Below are 24,657 nucleotides of genomic sequence, written 5' to 3'. Positions count from 1 at the left end.
CATCCTGATGGTGACTCATTTCCCTGCAAGTGGCAGAGGAAGAAAAGCACCATGTGTCTCAAGGCTCAAGCTGGGGGGACCAAATTCTCCTTATTTCTTTCTCTGGCCCACACAGCTACACTGCTGAGGGCCTCACATGGGGAAACTGCCAACAGCAGAGGGCACGGAGTCTGTCTTGGACACACATTTTATGTTCTTAATCCCAGGACTTTAATAGCTCTGTGAGGGAGAGAGATAAATAACAAGATAATGAAAACAGTGATTTAGAGAGCAGGTATGCAGACATTTTGACTAAGGGTGAGAGGATAAATTCATCTGGTATAACATCACTGAAGCTCAACTCGCATCCATGCTGTTGAGCCATGCAGCTGGGCTCCTCTGTCCTTCCTACAGCAGCATTTTAGCAGAAGGACTTTTTTACTGGGTTCTTAAGTAGCTGGATTAAGACACCACCCCCAGACATAAACAGGCTGCAGCTGTCCCCTGAGGGCAGGAGAGATTGGATGGCCAGGGGAGGGCTCGTGCCAGGGCTGGGGCTCAGCTCCCACCAGGAGCTGCCAGTGCCCCGCAGCTGGACCGAGCCCTGGCACACCCTGGGACCAGCAGGAACCCTGGGAGCACAGGGACAACACCACCACACAAATCCCACTGGCACTCCTGGGAAGTGGGCATGCCAGGGAGGGTGTGGACACCCAATGCCTCCGCTTGCCTCCTCCTCAAGGGCTTGGCTGATGTCCCCTGGGGACCACAGGCCCGGATGCTGGGGACCCAGCACTTCACTCCTCAGCTGGATCCAAGCCATGTCCTTACCCTGTGCTGGCTGCCCACTCACACACCCAAGAGGCAGAGAATGTGAGGACACACTTCCCATACCCCCAGAGCTGGAGGTGCCTGCAGGCTGGGCAGGAATGCAGTGCCAGTCGTGATGGGTTAGGGCCAGAAGCCAGTGCAGTCACATAATTAAATAATGAGAGCAGATTAGGCAATCCCTGTGCTTCACATTGACAAGGCTGGAGGAAAGAACAGAACATGTAATCAAATGAGGGGGGGTTCTTTCTTTCTTTATTTACTTTGAAAGAAAGACAATATTACAGCACTGTAAGAGGTGGCATAGCATGCACTAATTTTGTGCTGCTGGGGATATTTCTCTCTTGCAGGTTTCAGGATAAAACAGATTTTTATTAAAGCCTAAGGGAGAAAAGAACTGGAGGAGCTGGCATTCACTGGGAATTAAGCCCCCAATTCACTTAATGCTTATTCAATAGCTTCTGCCCTTCCATTTGGCTAACCTGCCTAAGAACACATTCACTTCTTCACATCAGCAACCTGCAATCAGAAAAATCACCTGTAATCCAGCTCCCTCCAGGCACAGACCGATAGCTACACAGTCTCAATGACAGATCAGGCTAAATAAAAAGCACAAATCCACAATCTGCTATCAGGAGATGGCTAAGGCTTCCTTCTTTTGATGATTTCTGCCAAGATATTCCTGCTGAGTCACTGGGTTTGCAGAGCCATGTGCTGGAGGGAGCTGCCAGAGCTGACCCAGGGGCTGCTGCTCCCTGCAGAGGCTGAACATTACAGGAGCTGTAAGGAGTACCTGGGCATTTTCCTTGGGCTTTCCTGGCAAAGCTGCAAGCCAGGATTGGAGTGCAAATGTACTGAAGAAATCATCTGACTGGTACAGGAGGTGCTTTAGCTGGATTGCTTCTCTGGCTTAACAGGCAACTAGACATTCACTTATTCAGGTCCCCGTTTCCCCAGCCCAAGGATGTAATTTGGTGACTCACCACCATTCAGGTACCAGCAATGACAGTTGGAGTTTTTCCCCAAACAACTGATTTCAGATACATAATTCATTTAGATCGTGTTAAAAAAATATGCTCCTGATTTTTGTCTCTATGGTGCTAAACACATCACGTAACGCCTTCTGCAGCAGTGACCTGGCTTACCCTGGATTTGGGAATCATCCAGTCAAGCGAGGCTCTCTGCTTTTTTGAGCCACCCTTCTGAAGTGATCTGCAGAGAAACGATCTGCCTGGAAAGTGACAACCCCACATTGCTAATAAATGTCCCCAGGCTTTAGCAAACCTGCCAAAAACTCGCTGGACTTAGCACAGCACCTTTGGTTTAGTAAAGACCTCCTGCAACATGCAAGAGGGCAGGTACCCCGGGCTGCAAGGGGACTTGTGGTATACATGCAAAGAGACATTTTGTCCTATTTGGGAAATTGCTGGCTAAGCTATAGGTGACACCATTCCCTGGCAGTGTCATTCGTCCTGACACCTTTTCAGTGGGAAGGCAGCTCGTCACGGCCGAGATGTGTGTGGAGTTGCCTTATTTACTCTCCTGGGGTGGCATGAATCAGAGTTGAAAAGTGCAGTATGTTGAAGTCAACCCATATTCCCATGATGTGCGAGTGTGAGTCACTCAGCAGGGAGATTCTGCCAGGGTCCCTCCTGGACGACCCGGCTGTGTTAAACGCGCCGGAAAATCCGCGGATAAAAAAATCCCCAGTGACGCACAGGAGCCGAGTAGGCTCCGTGCCTTTTTGGGGAAGCTTCTGAAACGCCGACGTTTCCTCTTGATCAATAATCTGGTTGGCAGAGCAGGGCTTTGAAGCAATGCAGAAAGCTCAGCTCCCTGCTCACACGGCCACTGCTGTTCCTCTCCGGGAAGATGACGCGCGGGGTAACCCCAGGCGCAGGCAGGGGAAGGATTTCTCTTGCACATCTATTTTAAATCTCCTGGAAGAGCTGCTTGCTGCTTACAGGAAAGATGATGCAGGATGTGAAAGGGCTTTCTAGGGATGGGCAAAGAAAGATTTTTCAAAAAGAACAAGTCCCATCCTAAGGTCTCGCAGCTGATTTCAGGTTTTCTCCATCATCTCCTTTCTCCTTTCTGTCCTCATTAAATGCCATTTGTGGGGTTATCATGGGCTGCTTACTGCAGCAAGTCAGCTGGCACATTCAGACAAGGTTTTCTTGGCCTTACACCCCATCACTCCTCTGATTCTCCACTTACCAGAGCTGATCCTCCTGTCCCTGCAGCCACCACAGTGAGGACACCACTGTCTTGGCAATGTTTTCCATGCTGTTGTCCTGATTGAAAATACAAGGAAAAGCCACTGACAAGAACATTTCCAGATAAATATCTCATTAATTTCAACCACAGGCAGCTGTGAGTCATTTCCCTTTGACTACACTCCTCTCCTGTGACCAGAAATTGGGTAGTGGAGGTCTGGTACAGTGTAAAATTCATAATTATTTTGAAGGGATATCAATAAATTGATAATTATTCTCAAAAATCAGGCCTAAAAAAATCCTTCATTTTCTCAAGAGATTTGCTATTAGTTGATCACCTTTGCTCCTACCACAGCTGGGGGATAAAATTAAGCCATTTTACTGCAAAACTGTTGGACTTAAAGACTCAAGCAGCAGGTTGGGCTTTCCTTGGACCACAGTTCTGCCTCCTGGTAAATTGGGCCTTTTTCCCCCAGAATAAAAGTGGCATGAGGAGATTTTCACCCCTGGTTACCTGCTCTGCTGCCACCTCAGTGCCCTGGTTGGGAGCTCCAGGCTGGCTGCCTTGTGCCATTGGGATCTGGCAGCTCTGCTTTTCCCTTGCCTTCCTTTCCTTTCCTTCCCAGCAACTGGCTTGGCTCAGGCACAGCGTGGCTCAGAGCCTGATGGATCACAGACCCCACAGCCTGAGCGCCAGCAGTGTCTCACATGCCAGATGTTTCTCTTTTAGACACGTTGCTGCTTTTTTTTTTTGTTTTCTTTTCCTGAAATAACAACAGCTTGACCAAGACCTAAACCCCCAGCTTCTAGAATCAAAGCCAGGGCTGTACCTTGGATGCAGACAGGCAAGGAGGCAGTCCCTGGTGGGGTGGCACAGGGCTGGCCATGGTCACGCGTGGAGTGATGCAGTGGCATCATGTGACACAATCCATCACTGGAACCTTTAGGCCTCTACTCAATACCTTTAAAAACACAAAACCAAACAGATTCCCAGACTGCTGTTTAATCACTGGGGGTCTGCCTTAAAATGAGCTAGAAAAGAACATTTTCCATCAGCTTTCGTGGGATTTGGGTGATACTTTTTCACTGGAGATGAAGTCAAGGCAGGACAGAGCTCTCAGTCACCAGCCTGCCTGCCACCATGTGGAGAGGCCTGTGGGGTCCCTCTGGGCTGTCAGGGCTGCTGTGGGAGCGCTGGTCAGGGTGCTCACACTTGGCCAACGATGGCATGGCTTCAGCTGAGCACAGCACTAAAATCAGGACTTGATTCAGACCCAAACCTCTTGCCAATTATTTTTCATCGCTTCACTCACTGCTTGTTAGCCCTGGGTTCACCCTGGTGACTAATGACTGCTCTTGTCTGAATTCAGTGCATTTCTAGAAAATAACCAAACTTCAGGAGAAGCTTCCCATTTGTACTAATGAAGAGGAGGGAAAACGTGATGGTGGAGGAGGATAAACACTGTTGTCATGTCATCAATTTCCCTAATTCTCCTTGGGGGTGGTCTCTGATGCTGTGGGTACTCAAAGGATTTTAACCTAAATCATAGGAAAAAAAATTACCCAGACCCAACCCATGCTGTGCTGGGACACCCTTCCAGCAAAGGAGTGGCCACAGATGGGTTTGTTTCATGCTGCATTTTAAGACATGGAGGAATGTAAAATATCCCACCCACCTGCTCCTCCACAGTCACCCCTCCAGCCACTTGCTGCCCTGAGGCCACACCACACCACGTCCCAGGGAAGGGAGGGTCCCCACACCAGGCTGGGCTCCCTGAGCACGGTGTCAGCCCAAACCAGACCCCAAAACCCAAAGCAACTTCACTCATGAGCTGCAGGAAGCCAAGAGCTCTGTTTGGCAGCCATGAAGACATTGGAGCCCATCAATGGACAGCAGGTGACTTGTGGTGTGGCAATGTCACAGAGCCACCCTGTCCCCATGTCCCTGCTGATGGCAGCTCTCCCTCATCACTCCCAGGATGAGCAGGCACAGCAGTGGGGGCAAAAATGGACAATTCCACCAACTAACTTCCACATGGGACAGGGAGCAGGGTGCAGCTCAGAGCCCCTGGCAGCAGGGCAGAGAGAAGAGGAGGAGGAGGAGGGGGAGGAAGGCCCGGGACCGCAGTGGCTGGTGCTGGAGCTCGGGCGGGTTTCCTTGGCAGCCGCGAGCTCAGGGCACTCACCATACCTAAGTGAAGATTTTGTCACCATGGAAACATTGATGTCATCAGTTCTGCAGCAACCTCAACCTTAGCTGCAACTTTTTTCTCCTTTTCTTCCCCCCCTGCTTTGGGGTTTTTATTCATTTATTTGAGAGTTTCTCACAGGAGATGCCCCTGGTGCTGGGCCTGCCAAAACATCCAGGGATGTCCACTTAGCCCAGACCCTCCTCACGTCATTTGGGGGTGTTGGGGAGCCCCTCACTGGTAGCAGTGGGATGGGGCTGCACTTTGGAAACACTCATCAGGACCATGCTCTGCCCTCTGTGCACTGACCCATTTTCCCTGTCCTCATAAATCAGCTGCATTTCCAGGAAAGGTCCTTTGGAAGCTCTCAAAATGTGAAGGAGGTGACCTGGGCAGGGGCTTGGCACTCTGGGGTCCTGCAGCTCTCACTGTGCAGGAACACAAGCTCACTGTCACAGGCACTATGGCAGAGCAACCACTACTCACTCTCCTGTCAGGAGGAGCCAGACAGACCCCAGAAGAGGGAATCCCACATCTCCATGAAGCATGGGATCCTGTGTGAGCATCCCATGGCCACGCATGGCTCTGGCTGTGCAGTGCAGCTTTACCCTCAGTGCTCAGGGGAGGGTCCCCCAGGCTCTAAACCAAAAATCCCTCTGACAATGACACCCAGCACATTTTCTGAAGAAAAGAGTTGTGAAGGAGCAGGACCTGGCATCTTTACCGGGCTTGAGCAAGGAGACCCAGCCTCTGCCAGCCTCCGTTCCAGGGATGGATTTCATCCCGTTAGCCACATCCACGATTCCCCCAGAGCCTCCTTTAACTTATCAGTTAATAGTGGACTGTTGCAGAAGTCTGGGTCAGACTGTTCCAGCCAAAAATACTCTCTACCGAGTTCACTGCAATGTTAAAACAAGAATTTCACCTCAGTGAGGGCAGGAGCAACGCTGTGGCTGAGCTCAGCTGTCCCTGCTGCCCCTCACACAGCCCTTCCCCCGAGTCACAGGGAGGTTTATTCCAGCTGTAGCTGGGATTTTTATAAAGTTCTGATTTTTTTTTTTTTTTTTTTTTTTTTTTTTTTTTTTTTTTTTTTTTTTTTTTTTTGTTGCTATAATGGACAAATCCTGCTCCTGCTCTAGGCCATGTGCAGAGCAGAATCTCTTTTCCTTACCATGAAGGGGATCTTGATGGGCCCCATCCAGGCACAGGGATGCTCCCCCAGCCCTGCCACTGCTCATCCCATCTGTCAGGCCTGGAGAGAACCACATGGAAGGGAGACAGCTGCTAAAACAGAGTCAGAGAACATAAAACCCTAGTCAATAGACAGGTCTACAATACCTTTTCTCTTTCATAAACAGCAATCAACCACAGATTGTGTGTTTCTAACATTATGGCCCAAACTGCAATTTGAAGTGTTCTTGATGAATGTGTTTTTGCAACCTTCAGGGATCACACCCTGCCCCTCTGCAGCAGTAAATAACAAGCCCAGCCCCAAGATCATAAAGCACCTGGCAAATGAGTCACTAACATTAATTATCCTTAATACCATCATAATAGGTAAAATATAGAAAGAAAAGTGTCCCTAAGCCAAGGTTTCAGTATTTCAATATAAGGAGGTACAGCACATACCAATGACAGCAGCAAGGCTTCTATTAAAGTGAGACAGTCAGTGGGTCTCTGACCTCATATTCAAAGCAAACTTCACTTTTTAAAAGGACTTTTTTGTAATTTAATGCAAAGGCAGGGATTTCATAGCTAAGGCTTATTTAAAAACGGGAGATTCTGGGTGGGAGAGCCTGCTATGATTTAAAAGTATCTCAGTATCTACTGTGAACAACTCAACTTCAAATGTATGCTGCATAAGAATTAAAGGATTAATGCTTGATATCCTATCCCAGCTGGAAGAAAAATTAACAAGAAACTGGTTACTATATCAACTGCCAGATCTGCAGAACAAACTGGTGAATTTAGGTGCTGAGACCAATTTAATGGTCTGAACATAAACTGGGAGCTCTGTTCTACACAGAGCTCTGCTTGGATCTTTGTAGAGATTAGTAGGAAAAATATATTTACATCAACAAGGTTCATCCATGGCCAACAGATCTGTGAGGTTTGGATATGTATGTATTTAAAATCTGATAGGGCCTACTGGAACATTAGAAAGGTATTACAGTACTTGTTCTAGCTGGCTGGTGAAAAACATGAAAGTGAGATTACCTGAAAAAAAAAAAAAGCAGGTATCAGGCTAGCAGGAAAAATACCAGCATGTTTGATATTATTGGCAAAAAGGACATTCCAAGATCTGTTATTAATAAAAATGGCTAATCTCAAATACTCACTTAAGCTTTTCCCCTGTCAATAGAAAGGAAAATGGAAAAAAAAATGCATTGTAACATCTACTTAAAAGAAATATTTTGATATGTGTACTCCATTTAGTTGGAAAAACTCATTACAAATTTAAGAGGCAGCACTATTAGTGAGTGATGTGTTCTAATGGGCACAGCTGGTCTGTGTTACAGGGGCTGGGAGAGGTCAGCACTGCCCTCAGCAGCACTTACTGCCCTACTGCTTACAGATGCTTGTAAAGTTTCAAGGATTAAAAATCACTGTACACATGAGAGAGGAGGGCACTGCTGCTCCCAGCCAGCAGGGCAGTGGAAATCCCAAAGAAGGGAACAGGCCCAGCTGCTGCTGTTTTCCAGAGCCAGCAGTCCTGGGTGGAGCTGGCATCCCTGCTTTTCTTTTAGCTCATTAGCATTTGATTCCTTTGCTGCATTTAGGGATTGCCAGTCCAGAGCCCACTTGATCCCCAAGAGGAGTTTACCTGAACAGAGGCTTGATGCTCTCTGGGAAGCATAAGGAATATCAGAGGCACTTCTTGTGCTCGGTGCTGGAGGGCTCAGAGATGGAGCCTCTCCAGGCCTTGGGGACCAGGCCAGGTCACAGCCCCAGGACAAGGCCCACCTGCTTTGGGGACAGGAGATCAGGACCCTGAGCAAGGTGCAGATCAGCCCCAGGGACACTGCAGATCCCCACACCTGCCCAGTGCCACCATGTCCCATGAGATCCCTCAGCCAGCATCAGGCAAGGAGCCTCAGGTCACCAGGGATGGGACTTGTGGATAATCTGGCCTCCACCTGGATCCCATGAACAAGACATCCCAAGCTCTTGGAAAAATCCCACCAGACAATGCTTCAGGCCAGCAGCTGTTTCAGCACTCCCCTACAAGCAAATCCATGCTGAATTCTCAGGATTTTAGGTATCTATTTCACTCTCTGAGCAACAAATAAGCTGAGCCCACACAGCCAGGAAACTGGAGGCAAAGGTACTTTGTGAGATTCATCTCTGTGTTTGGTCTTCTGAAACTCAAAAGGTAGCTGTGAGCAGTGGAAGCAGCAGTAGGAAGGGAGGACAACCACAGGCTTTTAATGAGGACAGGAGAAAATTGCTCCCAAAACTCAGCAGTGCTGAGGCTTTGTGCTCTTTGGACTTGCATCAGAGCTGCTGCACGAGTTCGGGTTGAAAGCCGAGAGCTGCGGGTCAGACCAGCCCCTGGCATTCCCAGTCCCCGGGAGGGAGAGCTGCAGGCACCTCCCAGATGGAACCAGGCAGCTTCTGAACAGCTCCATTATCAGCAAACAGAGCTGGGCACAGGCAGAAAGGCATCATTATCCAGGGAAAGCAGCAGCCAGCCAACCAGGCCCAGTGCTCTGCTGCAAAAAGCCCAGGAAAAGCGGAGTGCAAGCTCAGACACAGCATCTCTATTACAGCACATGTAATCCTCACCTGCTGTAACCAACAGAGAATCCTCACTCAGACACAACCCTGAGACAGCCTCACCAGGCTGCTCTTTCATTGCCACAGGCCTGAGACCCAGGGCAGCTGCCCTGGCACATCATGACTCCAGCCAAGCCCCATTTTACTTAACTCCACACTGAGCACCTCCAATCTCACTTTGTTCAGCCTGCTGCCATGGCAGGAGGAGATTCTGCTGCTTCAGGAGTCAGGATCAGGGAGGAAGCACGAAGGAGGAGTTTCTTGGAAGCTGCAGCAGAAGGCAGGAGCAGGGCAGGTGTTGAAGGGGGATCTCACACACACCCATTCCCTGCTCATTCCAGGGCACCCATGTAGCATCTCAGCAAAGCTCTGAGGCTTCTCCCAGGGCTGATAATCCAGATGAGGTTGTGGAACCCAAACACTGTCACCACTTCCCCCAAAGGCAGAGCCTGGGCAGTTCAGGGATGGGTCATTGTCCACAGCAGGAAGAGAAGCTGTATCCAACATATGCCTTCATCTCACCAAGGCCTAAAGATCTCCTTCCTTGGGTGGTTTTTCAGTCCCTCACACAACATCCCAGGAATATTTCTGGCTCTTCTGGGTCCAGAAACGTTTTGTGAAGTCCTTGCTGTAGCCAGGGCAGGACAGCCTGTATGCAGTGGTGCCTGCTCAAGGGGAAACACCCAAAAAGCCCAACGGACTCAGCTACAGATTCCTGAGTTCAGTGAAGAAAAAAAAATAAAGGCAAGTTATTCTCTTTATCAAGGGGCATCCTGTGAGCACTTAGCTTGGCTGGAAGCATGGTGCAAACCCTTGTGTTTCTCCATGTCCTGAAGTCTCTTTTGTGGAACAGAACAGAAATACAGATAAAAGTGAGAGTACAGGAGCCAGGTAACACAGGTGACCAAGGCAGCTCCCAGAACACCTGCAGGAATTGGTTTCAATGGGGCCCATTTGTTTGAAAGCTGAAGCTCAGTAGCTGTGCAGACAATGGAGGCAGAGATGTGGAGCTCCAGCTGGGTCTCCTGCTGGCATCCAGCCCACACCCTGCAGGCTTCATCCAGGACAGCAGAAGAACACAAACACAGCACATCCCTGCTTTTGGAGGCAGCCCAAAAATACACCTTAATTGTATTAAATTGTACAGAAACCCCTCTTGAGCCTGAAGATGCCCCAGAGCTTCCCTCATTGCCTACATCAGGCAACCAGTGCAAGAAACCCCCTCACCAGTGCAGCTCTTTTGATGGCCACTGCAAGGACCCCTTAAACCTTTCAAGGATTGGGGACAGTGCACAAAACAGGCTTGGGGAGGGATGCAAAACAGGACATACAGAGCTCAGCTGCTCTCCTCCTTCTCCATGGTGGTTCCTCAAGCCTGGGGAGGGGTAGCAAACACCCTGGCTGCCTGCTGGTCCCCTGCTCTGGAGCCTGCACCTCCCAGAGCATCCCCACATCACCGGCCAGCCAAAGGCTCCTTCAAAGAAAACACAAAGCACGCAGCTAAAAGATATTCACTTACAGTTTATTTTTGCCTGAAATTATTTCACATCTCTTTGTACACAGCTACAGAACAGTAGTAGTAAACCATTGGTAAAAGCAACAGTGCTAAGGAAAATGTTGGCATATTTTTTCTTTTTTTTTTTTTCTTCTTCTTCTTCCTTCCCATACTGCATCTTCATACAGTGTGGGATTTGAAGGGGGGAAAAAAACCTGACATACTACATGAGTTAAGACTCAATTTCTGTTTCATTATTAAAAAAAAAAAAAAAAAGAAAAAAAAAGAGAAAAACAACATCATTTGGGATGGGGTTGTCTACATAGCAACAAACTTAAAAAAAAGAAAACAACAAAAAAACCTGAACAAAAAAGCTTGGCTTTCCATTGAATAAGATTAAATATATATATATATTTATATAAAAAATTACATTGGCTGTATGTGAAATCTTGAGGTGCTGAAGAATAAAATAAAAGTGTTAAACAGAGGAAAAAACTTTTTTGTTTTGTTTTTGTTTGATTTTTTTAAAATAAGCAGCTCTGTACAATGAAGGCTCATTATGAAAAAAAAAAAGTCAACAGCATAGTTATAAAAGAAACCACAATTTTTAAAAAATCATCTTCTAAGCAAGTGTGGAATTTGAAAAATGTAGCAGTCACATTTACAGACAGGTCAGAGCTACCGGATCAGCAACACCGCGATTTCCTCAGTCTCCCCAGAGGAACATGCAGAACAATGCGTGCACAGAACAGGGCAGGGAGGGGGGCACAGGACAGGGGAGGGAATGAGGGGAGGGGGGAAAAAAAAACCAAACCCAGAAAAAGCTGATGCACAAAGTGGAGGGAGAGCTTCTTTTTTTTTCTCGTTTTGAAATATCGGACGTAAACAGAAAACAACGGAGGCAACTTGTAAAAATCTACAGTTTGCAAACACCCCCTTGGCAAAAGAAACGTCTTGTCCCCGTTTCCTGTGTTTAAACCTGACATGGCTTAAAAGACTAAAGAAAATTTTCAGACTTTGGAAGGAATTGTGACTTTTATTAATCCCTGCACCCCCTTCCCCAACAACCACGCCCCCCTTGATAAAGATTTTCCTTCCTATTTGATAACATTTGAGGCATTTTGAAATCAAAAAGACAACGCGATGAATGTTGACAAAGAGGGAGTATAATACAGTTTGCATTACTAAAAGGCAATTCTTCAAGGAGGACATTTCCTTAAAAAAAATAATAATAACAACAAGACAGCAAACTAGTTTATACAGTACTATACGCAAAAAAAGGGTAAAAGAATTAACAATTCATAAATAAAAGACAGGTCCCAGACCTGTTATTTGTGAACCATTTTCTTAAATAGGTGCATTATGTAAATCTTATGTACAACAAAATTACTTTGCATAACAACTGCAAGGACATGAGGGGAGGTGAAAATCATATTGGTTTTGGTTTTCTTCTCTTGAGATTTTTGAAGTTTGATTTTCTGGAGCAAAACTGGTGAAACAGGAGTTCTGGCTGGCTGGGTGCCAGCCAAGGAAACCCAGGTAAGTAAGGACAAAGGAATATATTTTTTTTTCTCCACACGGCATAAAACACAAAGGCAAATAAAATCCACAAAGGTGTTTTTTTCCTCTTTATAATCCTCTTGCTGCTACAAAGTCCTTTTTTGTTTGTTTGTTTGTTTCCTTCCTTTTCAATTTAAATTATGTTGATTCTGAAATCACAAAGCTGAAAGAATCCGATGGGGTCCAGGCTTGCCCCATCCTCCCAACACACACAATTCCACTCTGCTACCCCACAACCACAACTCCTGCCACCAAGTCCCCAGACTCACTGCTCTACAGGAATTGGCCAAAAGTTATTTTCAGGTTTGTTTCAATCTGTCTGTTTTAAAAATCTTTTCCTTCTCACAAGAAGCAAAAGAGAAGAGTGGGAGGCAGGGAGAGTTCACCAGGCTTCGGTGTAGCGGACGTCCACCTCCTTTAGGTTGGGGAGTTTAGCCTGTGAGGGAAGGAAAGGTCAGAATTAACAACGTGTTCAGGGCTCAGGTAAAAAGTTCCTGTCAAATTTCTTGTGTGGGACCATTCTCTGTGCTTATCCAACAGAGCATCCCTCCAAATCTGGAGGGGGAATAGAGAAGGGAGGGGTGAAAGAACTTCCTGGGGAAGGAGAGCACCTTGCCCTGCTGTTGTTGGTGTTGATGATTGTGAAAAACCTTGTGTCCTGTGACTTTTTGTGTGACAGCAAGCCTGGCACCTGTGCAGCTCTGAAGATTGTACTTGTATTTTGAATGTGGGCTCTCAAAAGAGGATGAAAGCACCTCCTCCTCTTGGCTAGGAAAGCACAGAGCCCACTGGTGGTGAGGATGACCGGCAGCCCAGGAGAGGTAAAAGGGCAGACACAGCTTTCTGGCCTGGGAGCTCCTGTGAGGAAACAATCCCTGGACTTACTCAATTCAGAGGTCGTATCCAAATCTGGAGGAGGGCTACAGAAAGGGACAAAGCACCTCCCAGCAAACGGCAAGGATTGATCTGTCAACCACCAATTGCAGAAGAGGCGTGACACCCTGGGCCCAGTGCTGAGCTCAGCAGCCAGCTGAGCAGGTGGGTGTGGCAAAGGAACAGGATGTCCAGCCCTTACAGACACACGGAACTAAGTCCCACCTGCTCTGAAACCCATGCACCAGCCACCAGGTCCAGATCAAACCCCCGTCTTATTTTTTATGTAAATGCTTAGCAAAACATTTCTGTCCAACTTTTGCCGTGAAGGCAGTGCACTCAAACTGCAGCAGAGAGAGACACGTTCCTCCTTCAGCCTCCACACTGCTGATTTTACCCTCCATGTACTAAAACAACTCATGGAGCAGTAGCAACTTCTGGTGTCTTTGTGGTCTCCCTTCCACAACGCTGCTGCTTGTGGCCATATCATGCCTGGATCACCCCACACGAGGCAGACGGGGATCAGCTGTTTGTTCCTTCTCGTTGATCCCCTTTCCATGCTCCCTGACCATAACTGCATGGCTAATTCTCTCAAAACAAATAAACACATTTAATTAGGCCAGGGCATAATTGAGGACTTGGAAGTTTCTAGGAGTCATTATTACCTCACTCCTTGATTTATGTGCGCGCGTATTTTGATAAGAGCTATTCATAATCCTACAGACACTGCCAGCAAATAATTTTTCAGTTAGGCAATAATGACTTCAGTAGTGGGTGTTTATTTATTGTCTGGTTCAGCCTGCCTGGTACATATGTGGGTGTCTGTGTGTGTGCAAGCGTGTTTAGTGGGGTGGGGGATGGAGCTGAGAGGAAATGTCATCACTGGCTTGTGCCCCAAATGCTCTTGCAGACCAACGTGAGAAGAAGGAAAGATCTGTATCAAAAATAGGTTCTTTGAAGTCTGAGCTGCTCTTAACAAACCTTCAACCATGCGCCCCAGGGAGAGAAACTACTACCTTTGAACACACACAGAGCCCGAAAATAATGGCCACCAAGATAAACTTCAATGAAAGAGGTGAAAGGGGAAAAAGTGATGCCTGCCTTTTTCTCAGCTTTTTGAATTCTCTGCAATCATCAGGACTTTGCTCACAGGCAATTTTGCTGTTTGCCCTGGCAAGTCACTTTCTTTTGTGGCTGCTAAGGACTATTAATGCCATACCAGAGCAGAGGGAACCAGTTAGGAGAATGTGAGTTTCAGTAAGAAGTGAGTGGCAAAGGGGCTCAGAAGCAGGGGTGGGACCTTTCAATAGATGCAATTTCAGAGCCCTGGGCCAAATACAGCATTGACCTTGATTGTTTGTAAATGCCTGGGGCCTGATACAAGCTCCATTGTGTGAACCCATCTGCAAGCCAGCTGTTAATTCCAAGGACTTCTTTGCATATACAATTGTGACACAAGTTTTTAAAACTTGATCTTGAAAACTCCATGCAAGCAGCATTGCAGAGGAGTCCCTGGGGGAGCCCTGGCTCCACAGCCAGAACCAAAGATAGATGTTTGCAGTGAATTTTGAAAGCAGAGCAGTTACAGGACTTGCTTCAAGTTCCAAACTCAAACCAAGGTTGTGACCTTTTAAGCAAATGTGGCCAATCTGTTTCAACATCCAAGACAAGCAAATGTCAAGTTTCATCTTGAGTCCTTGGGTCTCTAAGGTAAGATTTTGGGAGATGCAGCTCACACACCATCAGAATGAAAGCAAAGTCCACGTGAAGTCATGAAAGCCAACACATCTCAGCTTTGAAACCACCTGGGGCTGCATCCTGGTTCTTTACACCATTTTGCCTAAGTGGTTATAAACTCACAGTAAAACCAGACATCACATGTCAAATTTCAGAACTGGGCATCTGTGCAGACATTTCTGCTCAGAGCCCAATTCCAGTCCTGGAGGTGTCAAGATAAATTTGCATCTTCCTTGATGCTTTCAGTTCTCACTTTGCTTTCCAAATCAAAGCTTGACAATACTGTTCACACAAGTTAGTTTAGTTGCTGTTAACAGTACAGGATATGGTGTGCACTAGATTGTACCTGTCTCTGTATCCTCATCAGAAACAATCAATTTATGAAACTTGTATTGATAAAGCCTTTACTGTTGATAGCACAGGCAAAAAGATTGAGCTGCTGATTCTATCTCATACTTCTCCATTCAGTATATTAAATGTTTCCTGGGTCCATTGAAGCCAGCAACCTCACAATGCTGCTTTCAGTCATTATATCCACAAAATAACCCACTTCACCCTTTTCAGATAACTTTCATGCTATCCACTCCACAGGGTCACTTCTCCTCTCCCTAGGCATCACCACCACACTCTTGCTACAGGTACTTCTCATCTTTAGAGGATGCAATTCACAAATACCTTGAGATCTTCGTAGGTATCCGCTGAAAGTTTGGTGCTGTTCATATTTAAACTACACAGGCTCTTCATGGCTGAAAGAGAAAACACACATATATTTATGATCAGGCTGCATTTCCTTAAAATATCATGCTTGCAGCAGGCCAAAGCATAAACAAGACATGACTATGTGCAGCACTCCCAGGAAAAAGCTGAATAGCATAAAATATAGAAATACAAATGGATAAACAGCTGTTTGGGCCCTCATCCAGGAAAAAGTCCCTATTTAGGAAGGGCCATTAAGCATATGCTTAAGACTGCTGACTTCAAAGGAGTTCAGTCAACTTCTCATAATCGGTTTCCTGCACATTATTCTGAATAGTGCCCGTTCTCAGTGCTCTGCATGGGCTCACAGGGGCCATGCTGATCTGGCAGTCCTCCCTCTCCTCCCCCCATTCCCATTTTAGGCTCCAGTACTTAGCAGAATAGTTTCCTAAGATGAGCCATAACTACTGGCCTGTCTGGCACGTCTGCCTAGGATCAAGCCTATTAAAGCAGCCCTCCAAACCCAGCAGTGAGGTTTGAATTGCACTGCTGGGAGCAGGAGGGAGGTTCACTCCAGCACATCGAGCTCCTCTCAGTGCTCAGGGAATCTTGGATGCCTTGCTCTGCCTTGCCTTGTTTAAACCAAGAACAGGCAGGGTTTCACCTCCCCAAAAATGAAGGAACAAAAAATGTCAGGAGGAGCAGGGAATCTGCTGCACAGAGAAGCTGCCAGGTGGCTTTGCAATCTTCACCTCCTGCAGCACAAAGGCAGGTCCCACCCAGAGGGGATACCCATAGGAAGAAATCTGGGAAGTCCCTGGGCAACAGGTGACCACGTGAGATGGGAACAGGAGCCATCCGTGAAGCCGGAGGCAAGATCTGGAGTATGGCTCAGGAGGACAAGGCCCACACGAGGCCACCCAGTGCCATCAGGCTCAGGTCACCACCCCACAGCTGGACAGCTGCAGGACAGAGCAGTGAGGAGGGAAGATCAAACCCAAACACAGCCACAGCCTGTCCTAAACCCCTGCAGAGGCACTGAGAGATCCACCTCTGGCCCAAACCCACACGAACTCCTCAGAAGCCACCCAAGTGTCCCACAGAGCCCCCGTTTGTCACTCACAGCTCAGTGCCAGCAGCCCAGCGTCCGTCACGGGGGTCTCACACAGGTTGAGCACTTGCAGCATGGTGAGGTGCTCGGACAGGAGCCGCAGCCCCGCGTCGCCAAACTGCGGGGCACAAACAGAGCTGGGTCAGACACGAGCTGGGGCACACACAGAGCTGGGTCAGACACGAGCTGGGGCACAAACAGAGCTGGGTCAGACATGAACTGAGGCACAAACAGAGCTGGGTCAGACACGAGCTGGGGCACAAACACAGCTGGGTCAGACACGAGCTGGGGCACACACAGAGCTGGGTCAGACACGAGCTGGGCCACCCGCCCCTCTGCAAGAACCTCAGTACAAACAGGGCTGTGGAAATGGGGTTTGGCCGAGCCCTCCATTGCCCACCACCATCACCAGTGGCAGCAGAGAAAGCAGAGTTTTATCTACAACAAGGCTGGTGAGGGGCTGGGAACACAAGCCCTGTGAGGGATGTTTGAAGGAGCTGGGGTTGTTTAGCCTGGAGAAGAGGAGGCTTAGAGGTGACCTTATTGCTCTCTACACCTTCCTGAAGGGAGGTTGCAGATAGGTGGGGTCGGTCTCTGACAGAACCAGAGGACACAGTTTCCAGCTAGGTCAGGGAAGGAATAGGTTGGACATTAGGAAGAAATTTTTCACTGAAAGAATAATAAAGTACTGGATTGCTCTTCCCAGGGAGGTGGTAGAATCACCAGCTGTGGATGTGTTTAAAAAAAGCCTGGACATGGCACTTGGTGCTATAGTCTAGTTGAGGTGTGAGGGCATAGGTTGGACTCAATGATCTTAGAGGTCTCTTCCAACCTCATTATTCTCATTATGTGATTCTGTGATCTCTGTCTCGCAGGCAGGGAACAGAGAAATGGAGTGACTTGTGTGCACTTAACCACAGGCCATCTCTTAATTAGACTGGTGCCTTTGAAGCCTGGACTTTGTACGAGTGGGCTCCCACCCAGGCTATACACGATGGTTATGGCAGCCTCAGCCAGTTCCCAACCACATCACACAAAAAAAGCACAGTGCAAGTGGTATTAATTAGCTATTTTGGTCTCAAGAACAATGCACTATTGATTGGTAATTGTTCTATTGACCCACTTGGTTTCTGCCGTTTCTAAATTCTAGATTAATGGAAACCAGGATATCGCAAAATAAAATGGAATCTAAATCCTTTTTTTCCCCTTTTTAACAAAAAAAACTCACAAAAAGAGGCTCTTTGTTCAGTAAAATCAAACTCATTTTGAACAAAAAGCATCAAAGTTTCTCAGATGCAAAAGTTACATTGTTAAGACAAATCTGGAGGACATACAAACAGTTAAAACAAGCAAGCAATCAGTCTCTACTTCATATTCCCCATAAAAAAAAAAAAGGATATTTCTGGGATACAAAGTAGTTAAGAAAACAAAACAAATATTTACATGACATTTTGGTAAAAAAATGCTGCTTTTTGTGGTGGACTGACAATAATTGCATTTTCAGTGAGCACTATAAATAGGTGCTAACAGAAAATGGGGAAAACCTATTCAGTGGAGAACCTCAGAGAGCAAAACCAGCAGGGAAACATAGAAGAAAAAATTTAATTTTAGAAGTTCCTTCAGTCAACAGCTGAGTAATTTGTTCAGTTAACTTGGGGTTTTTTTTGCTTACAAAATAATCACATTCTCATTATAATTTCCTTCTACTTATTCATTATCTGAGTTTCTTTTTGTTGCTGTTGGGTTGATCAGCTTTCAAGCAATTCACTGCCTAAACTGCACAGACTGTGCTTTGCTTGACCATATGAGCTGCACAGCATCATTTTTTCATCCTAACTGGGTGAAAGCAGAAGCATTTCCCAGATGAACAGCAGCCCAGGTTCTACTCAGCACACAGCAGCAACCATGCCCAACTGGAACATTCAACCCAAGATAGCAGCAACAATTTATAATTAAAAATAAAAATTAAAAATCGGAGGAAAAAAAAAGGACGAAGAGAAAAAAAAAATCAGCTGCCAGGATGAGCCAAACCACAGGAAGGCCCTGTAAAAATAGCAGGAGGACAAAGTCATCTAAGCAAGCCTCTACACACACTCTTCTTGTGCTGACATAGTGTGGAGTTTCAGAATTAGTCAGTAGTGGTTCCTGCTCTGAGCCTCAGCTGCAGAGCACTCACCTGAGTTGACCACAGGTTGAGCTGCTTGAGCGAAGGCAGTTTGATGAGGTGCTCAGCACAAGCACTTGTCACATTGGTAAAGGCCAGGCTGAGGTTTTCCAGGTTCCCAAAAGATCCCGAGCTCAGCAGGCGGGCCAGGTCTGCATCCTGAAAGAGAACAGAGATTGGGAAGGGAGATTGTGGGTGCCAGCCTGGAAGTGTCACCGATACCGGTAACCAGAGCGAGTTGCACAACTGCTCCACTTGTTTACAGTAACAGAGAACCACACAGAGCAGTTTCTGTTTGTTTGGCAAGCAGCTGGGCTCTTGTGGCAGTGTTGCTTCACACACCCTGGGAAAAATCTGTCCAAACATTGGGACAAAAATGTCCTTTGCGTGTGTATCCTTGTGAGACACACAGGCCTCAGTGTCAGAGCAAACGCTGGAGATGGGTTTTTAAACATCATGAAGATTTAACCACGAGGTCCAGGTCCCACCTGTGCTCAGCACCACTACCTGGCCTCAGCTTGGGTTTGCACCAAGCTTAAATGCAATAATGCTGGGTCTCTTTGAGACTCCCATGACTAAAATCCAGAACTGGACATTGGGAAGTTTGCCTTTGTAATGCAAAACTCTGTCCCCAGAGCTGCCATTCCAAATGTGAGCAGCACTATAAATGTGACAGCCTGCTGCTGGTGCTGGAAACTGCTGCACAGGCCCAAGAGCAGAAATGTGCCCTAGTTGTGTAAACTCCACTTGTGTTGACAGAGCAAGTGGAATGGCTCCCCACTAACTGCCCAAAACCACTGTGCCACATGGCAAACATAAATCAAGTGTTTAAACATGGAAAGACAAAGGTGTTTTTCTATTGACATGATTAACTTACTGTGGACTTGGATGGCAGTGTTAACCTTGTGGGGCCACCTTTTCTTTGCTGTAAAAGAGAAGATATTTTGGTCAAACAAGCTGCCATTCTACATTTCAGACTCACTGAAGTACAGCAAGCTCCTCACTAGTGCTAACCCTGCTCCCATTTCAAAGCTCCTGCCAGCCCTTCCACCTCATCCCTGCTTCCCCTGCCCTGAGTGTGCCTCTTGTGTCCCTGGGGACACCCACTAACCACAGCTAAGTGGGTCTTCATGCCCTTTGTCTGCTTCAGCCTGCCAGCATTTGGCCACTTTCACTTTAAAATAATTTCCTTGAGTTCAAAAAAAGCATCTACTTTTCAGGCTGGGAGAAGGGGTTAAAGACAAATATAAATGTGAAAGAGGCAAGAGGAAGTTTGTGGGTATGTTTGCCTAGGTGTAAAAGTGCTCATGCGAGCAGGTCCATTGTAAATCCGTAGGGCTTCTCTTTAAAATCAGGAAGAATATTTTTCTGTGGGCTCTAGCTCTGAGAACTAGACCTAAAGACCATCTCAGTGAAATGCTGTGAATGCCAGAGCATTCAGAAATGCTGGCCAGCACCAGAACCATTTGCTACTCATATGTCAAAAGGTGGCAGAATTTGACAAGCTGACTTGTAAGATCTTGAGACAGCAGGGTTTCACCTTTATTCCTTCCCAGGGATCCCAAGCAGGTTATTGAATATCATTCATAAACATAGTATGGGATTAGTCACGTCAGTAAATATCACACAGTATATATATTCACAGTAAAATCCTCTGAGGACTGCTCCCATCCTGTTGTTAACTGGGAATTTCACACCCTGCTTGTCTTTCTTTTGTACCTCCATTTGTGGAGAGCACAGAGCCCAGTGTGCTATGGCAATGTGTGCAGGGTGACATACCAGCTCCTTTAACTCCCTCTGCCTCTCACACAGCTGTTCATACATTCTCTTTCCCACGTCTGTGCTTTCCAGGGTGGAGATGATCTGGAGCTGGGTGTCATTATTGTCAATGATGTTGTATTCCAGCATCAAACACAAAATCTAGCAGCAGAACAAAAGGAAAGTGGTCAGTGCAAGGTTTTCATTACATTTCTTTCAAATATCCTAATTACACTGGGCCTGGCTACGTTTTTAGAGCATGCAATGAGGAGGTTAGATTGGAGGATATCACAGCAATATTTATGCCACTTCCAACACACAAAATTAATTTTTTATTTGTAAAGAATGAAGTGTAATCTCCAAAAGCCAGCCTGTCTATCCTGCTCCCCATTAGTGCTCATTCCTTCTGACTGAGAGGTGCAATTATTTGCCTCAGACCTGGGAGATGGCTCCATGCCACAGCCCTCTCCAGAAGAGGTACAATCCATCCAGGATTGCCCAGGTCTAAGGGCAGAGCTGGGACACTGCACACCAGGGATTTTCCATCCCTAAGTGCTGGGGCTTCTGTGCAAGCAGAACACAAGTGTGAGGTGCCCCCAGTCCACGAGGCAGGATGGGTGAAGGGCACAGAGGCTCCAAGAGAAGATGCTGGGAGCTCCCTGCTGGCCAGGACATCCCCACCTCACTGGGAACACACCCAGCTCACCCTGGGGAAGGGACTGCCAGGAGCAAGGCAGATCCCAAGGGATGATTCCAGTGGGTCACACAGATTTAGGACACAAGCTGTCTCTCCACACTGTTTTTCCTTCTCAGCTATGTATCATGCCATTGCAATTAAAATGCAAAGCTTTTATTCCCTCCACAATATCAATTATTTTTAATGAAGAAAAAAAAATCCAGCAACATTATATTCAAATGCATGCAGCATGCTCCTTTATTTACTGGATTAAATTAGCATGCAAAAATCTAAGTCAATGAAAAACTGTAACTCCTTCCATCTATTTATCCAGTCTCTTTCTGCTGATAATGACATTTATCAAGAAACTTCTCTTAAGAAACCCAGAAAAATACATATAAACTATTAGCACAACAAAAATAACAAATCAGAAGCATAAAAAAATGTGTTTTAATGCAAGCAAATAAGGTTTTATAAAGGTACTTCCTGTGCACTGCTCATTTTGCAGGTGGCAAGACAAGAATCAGGCATTTCATCATGGAAAAGCCTTGTGGTTGTGGATTGTGATCTCTCACCACAGCCTACAGCACCATGGCCATTTATTTCCCATCCTAACCTCTGCAGCTGCATTACAGCAAACAACCTCTTTATCCAAAAATTCATGCACCCACCTTTCATTTAATTCACACTCATATCTACAGAACAACAATATTCTGCTCCCCTTAATTCAGAGAACCACAACCAGCCACTGCTGGTGTTTGACATAACACAAACCTGACCCCTGCTAGAGCCAGTTCTGGGAAAGGCACTGTGAACCTGAACACTGCTCATGACCACACATTTTTAGGGCTTACCTCTACCATCGTCTGGTTACCCCTCAAAGCCAGCAGCATGCAAGGTCCCAATTTATTTTCAGCCAGTGAAAGCAGGAATTTCTTTGTTTTATAGCAGGATCCCATTAAAATATGAACCTATGCAAGAAACAGAGGTAAAATTAGGGGTGTAGGCCTAAGAAACACATATACCTCTGGAAGGGATATTGTTAAGCAGTCAAAAAGTGGGTTAAATATTTGCAATAAACCTAAATGAATCTTTACATTCAAGGTTGCAGTGTCTCAGCAGCTTTACTGCTGAATGGAAGTGACTTTTCAAAGAAGCTGATGCCCAGTGAAATCTGAGGGAGTGGGGAGTTTGACTCCATAAAGGAGCCCAGCTGACAGCCTGAGAGAGGCTCCCCAGGAGCCATCAGAGCAGCTGTGCAGTTGCCCCCATTGCCAGTAACCTGATGACCCCAGCCCCGGGGGAAGCACCGGGGGTTTTGCTCTCGCATCTGTTTGCGCTTGGGTTTCTCTGGAAATGCCAGCTGGGGAGCAGGGGCTGCGTGGGCTGGGTGTCCAGGTAAAAGGCACTGCTGCTGGCAATCTGCTGGCCCTGGATAAGGGCTGCTGACTGACAAAATCACCTGCTCAGGATGAAGACAGGACCTGACTGGGGAAGGAAGGACTGCTTTAAGAAAATCCAGCAGTCCTAAGCACTAAGTCAGAGATGACTTCATGGGTTTTCATGCTCTTGGGCCAATATCCTGCTTTCTCTTTTGCTGAGTTTTCCCTGAAAGGAAAGAACTGCTGAGAACATGCCCTGAGTGGCACTCCTTCGAGTCTTTGAGCTGACAAAACTGTTGTGCAGACTCTCTGAAACCTCCAGAAACCACCATCTGATACCACATAGTAACGCCTATGGCGGAAATGCAAAGCCACTTGTGCAAATCAAATATGTCTCTTCAAGAAAATAAGTTGGTCATATTATTTCCAATGTAAATCCCTTAGAGATTAAATGCTGGATTCATAGAAGAAAGTCTTATTTCATAACCCAGATGGCTGATTCACCATTTGCTGCAGAGCACTATGTGAGAATTTGCATTTTCCAACAGCCTAGGCAGGAAGAGCTCCATTATGTGGACTCAACATCAGCACTACCCTACAATAACCTTGTAAATGCATTCTGTGGCCCCCCTGGCTGATGGCATTGCCTGCACTATGTTCAATACTGCTAAAATATCACAACCATGCCATGATGAGGCCAATTCCATGTGAATCATGGCTTCATTATCAGCAAGCTCTTTAGAAAAACAGAAAATCTTTTTTTCCTTAAGCATCCATCAGCTCAGGTGGCCTTTAAAAATGTGAACCTCCACGCCAAAAGAGATTTCATTTCATGCAGTTTTCATTAAGTTTTTTTAGAGGTTTTCTTGAGAAATGGAAAATACTGACACTGACAGTAAAGTAACATTAGGTGCATCTCAGAACAGGGTGTTTTTCCAACTTTATGGTGAGTCGTTAGCAGCTCTTTAAGTATTTATCAACATCCTTGCAAAGGGCATAGAGTGCTGCATATTAATGTGTGTTAGCATTGTGCTTTCTCATGCACGCCATCTCCTGATGCTCATAAATATCCTGAATGGCTCTCAGGAGAAATGATACAGTTCTGAAGAAATTTTCTTTTCAAAGATAAAAGACAGATGAACAGTGAAGAGGGGTGAAACCTTTTGTAAACACTCTTCTTCCATTATCAGTTTCAGAGGTAACTGATCCATCTGAATTTCAGGCTACAGACAGACATTGATGTTCTGCATGTCCCAAAATGTTCAGCATGTGGGAGATGCACAAAGTGTAGAAAGTCACTTCACTATGTACCCAAAGCCAACTTCAATAAATGTTTTCCCCCTTACCAGGGAAAGGCAGTAATGTAATTTCCATCTTACTTGGTATATGGAGAATTCATACAGAGAGTGACTTGACCCAGGTTGCACAGGAAGACAGTGATGTGCTTAAATCACATCACTGATTAAAACCTGTTATTTTCTGTCTAGCCCTTTGCAGAGTTACAAAAGAAATAACTGCTGGAAATGGAATGCTGGTTTCTAATTACACCTCTTCACAACAATGTAATTGGGCAGAGACACTGGTAACACCTTTTTATATCTATCCATCCATCCCTTGATTAAACCAATGTAACTGTTGGTTTTAAATTCCAGGGTAGCCTACAAATGTAAACTGTAGGTGTGCATGTACAGAACAGTCTGTCTCCCAGTTTTCCATGTTCCCTGAGAGAGTTTTTTTGTATAGACAGACAAAGACAGATATTTACAAGTACAGAAATACATACACATGCACAAGCATGGTTTGTGTATTACACTACCATGCCACGGTTCAAAAAGAGAACAGTAACTTGCTAAGCAAAATGTGACTGCAAGGGAGGTCAATGGATTTGGTGGCAGGAAGATCTGGATTTTCTGGTGAACACTCATGGTTAACAAAACAGTGATTTTAATAATTTATTTTTTGACAAAAACATGTATATCCTGTTACTGCCCACCAGGCATTAGTTACTTCTTGCACAGTTTGTGAACTCCCATTGCTGCAGACACCTACCATACTGGCAAAGAGCTCTCCATCATCATCACAGGCCACTCCTCCAGGGCTGTAGAGCTGGAACCAGCCGTCCTTGCCAGCCCTCACACTCAGCAAACACGAGTGCACCTGCCAAGAAGTGAACACATTGGGAAGGTTACACAGCTCCTTCCAATAACCACCAGCAT

General features: G+C 46.3%; 1 protein-coding gene across 1 annotated transcript in view; it reads right to left on the bottom strand.

The window, feature by feature from the left end:
* Window positions 1–10,490: 10,490 nt before the first annotated feature.
* Window positions 10,491–24,657, bottom strand: part of CMIP (c-Maf inducing protein) — a 131,179-nt gene continuing 117,012 nt past the window's right edge. The window contains exons 14-21 of the mRNA XM_054640721.2: window positions 24,491–24,598; window positions 21,914–22,030; window positions 20,405–20,545; window positions 19,503–19,550; window positions 18,638–18,784; window positions 16,474–16,579; window positions 15,330–15,400; window positions 10,491–12,480 (exon numbers count right to left, since the gene is read on the bottom strand). Coding sequence (XP_054496696.1) covers window positions 12,427–12,480; window positions 15,330–15,400; window positions 16,474–16,579; window positions 18,638–18,784; window positions 19,503–19,550; window positions 20,405–20,545; window positions 21,914–22,030; window positions 24,491–24,598 — 792 coding nt within the window. The 3' untranslated portion in view covers window positions 10,491–12,426. The remainder of the gene's footprint in view (window positions 12,481–15,329; window positions 15,401–16,473; window positions 16,580–18,637; window positions 18,785–19,502; window positions 19,551–20,404; window positions 20,546–21,913; window positions 22,031–24,490; window positions 24,599–24,657) is intronic.

The sequence above is a fragment of the Agelaius phoeniceus genome, chromosome 12 (assembly GCF_051311805.1).
Source record: "Agelaius phoeniceus isolate bAgePho1 chromosome 12, bAgePho1.hap1, whole genome shotgun sequence".
Lineage (NCBI taxonomy): Eukaryota > Metazoa > Chordata > Aves > Passeriformes > Icteridae > Agelaius > Agelaius phoeniceus.
This window is presented reverse-complemented; position numbering and strand designations above follow the sequence as displayed.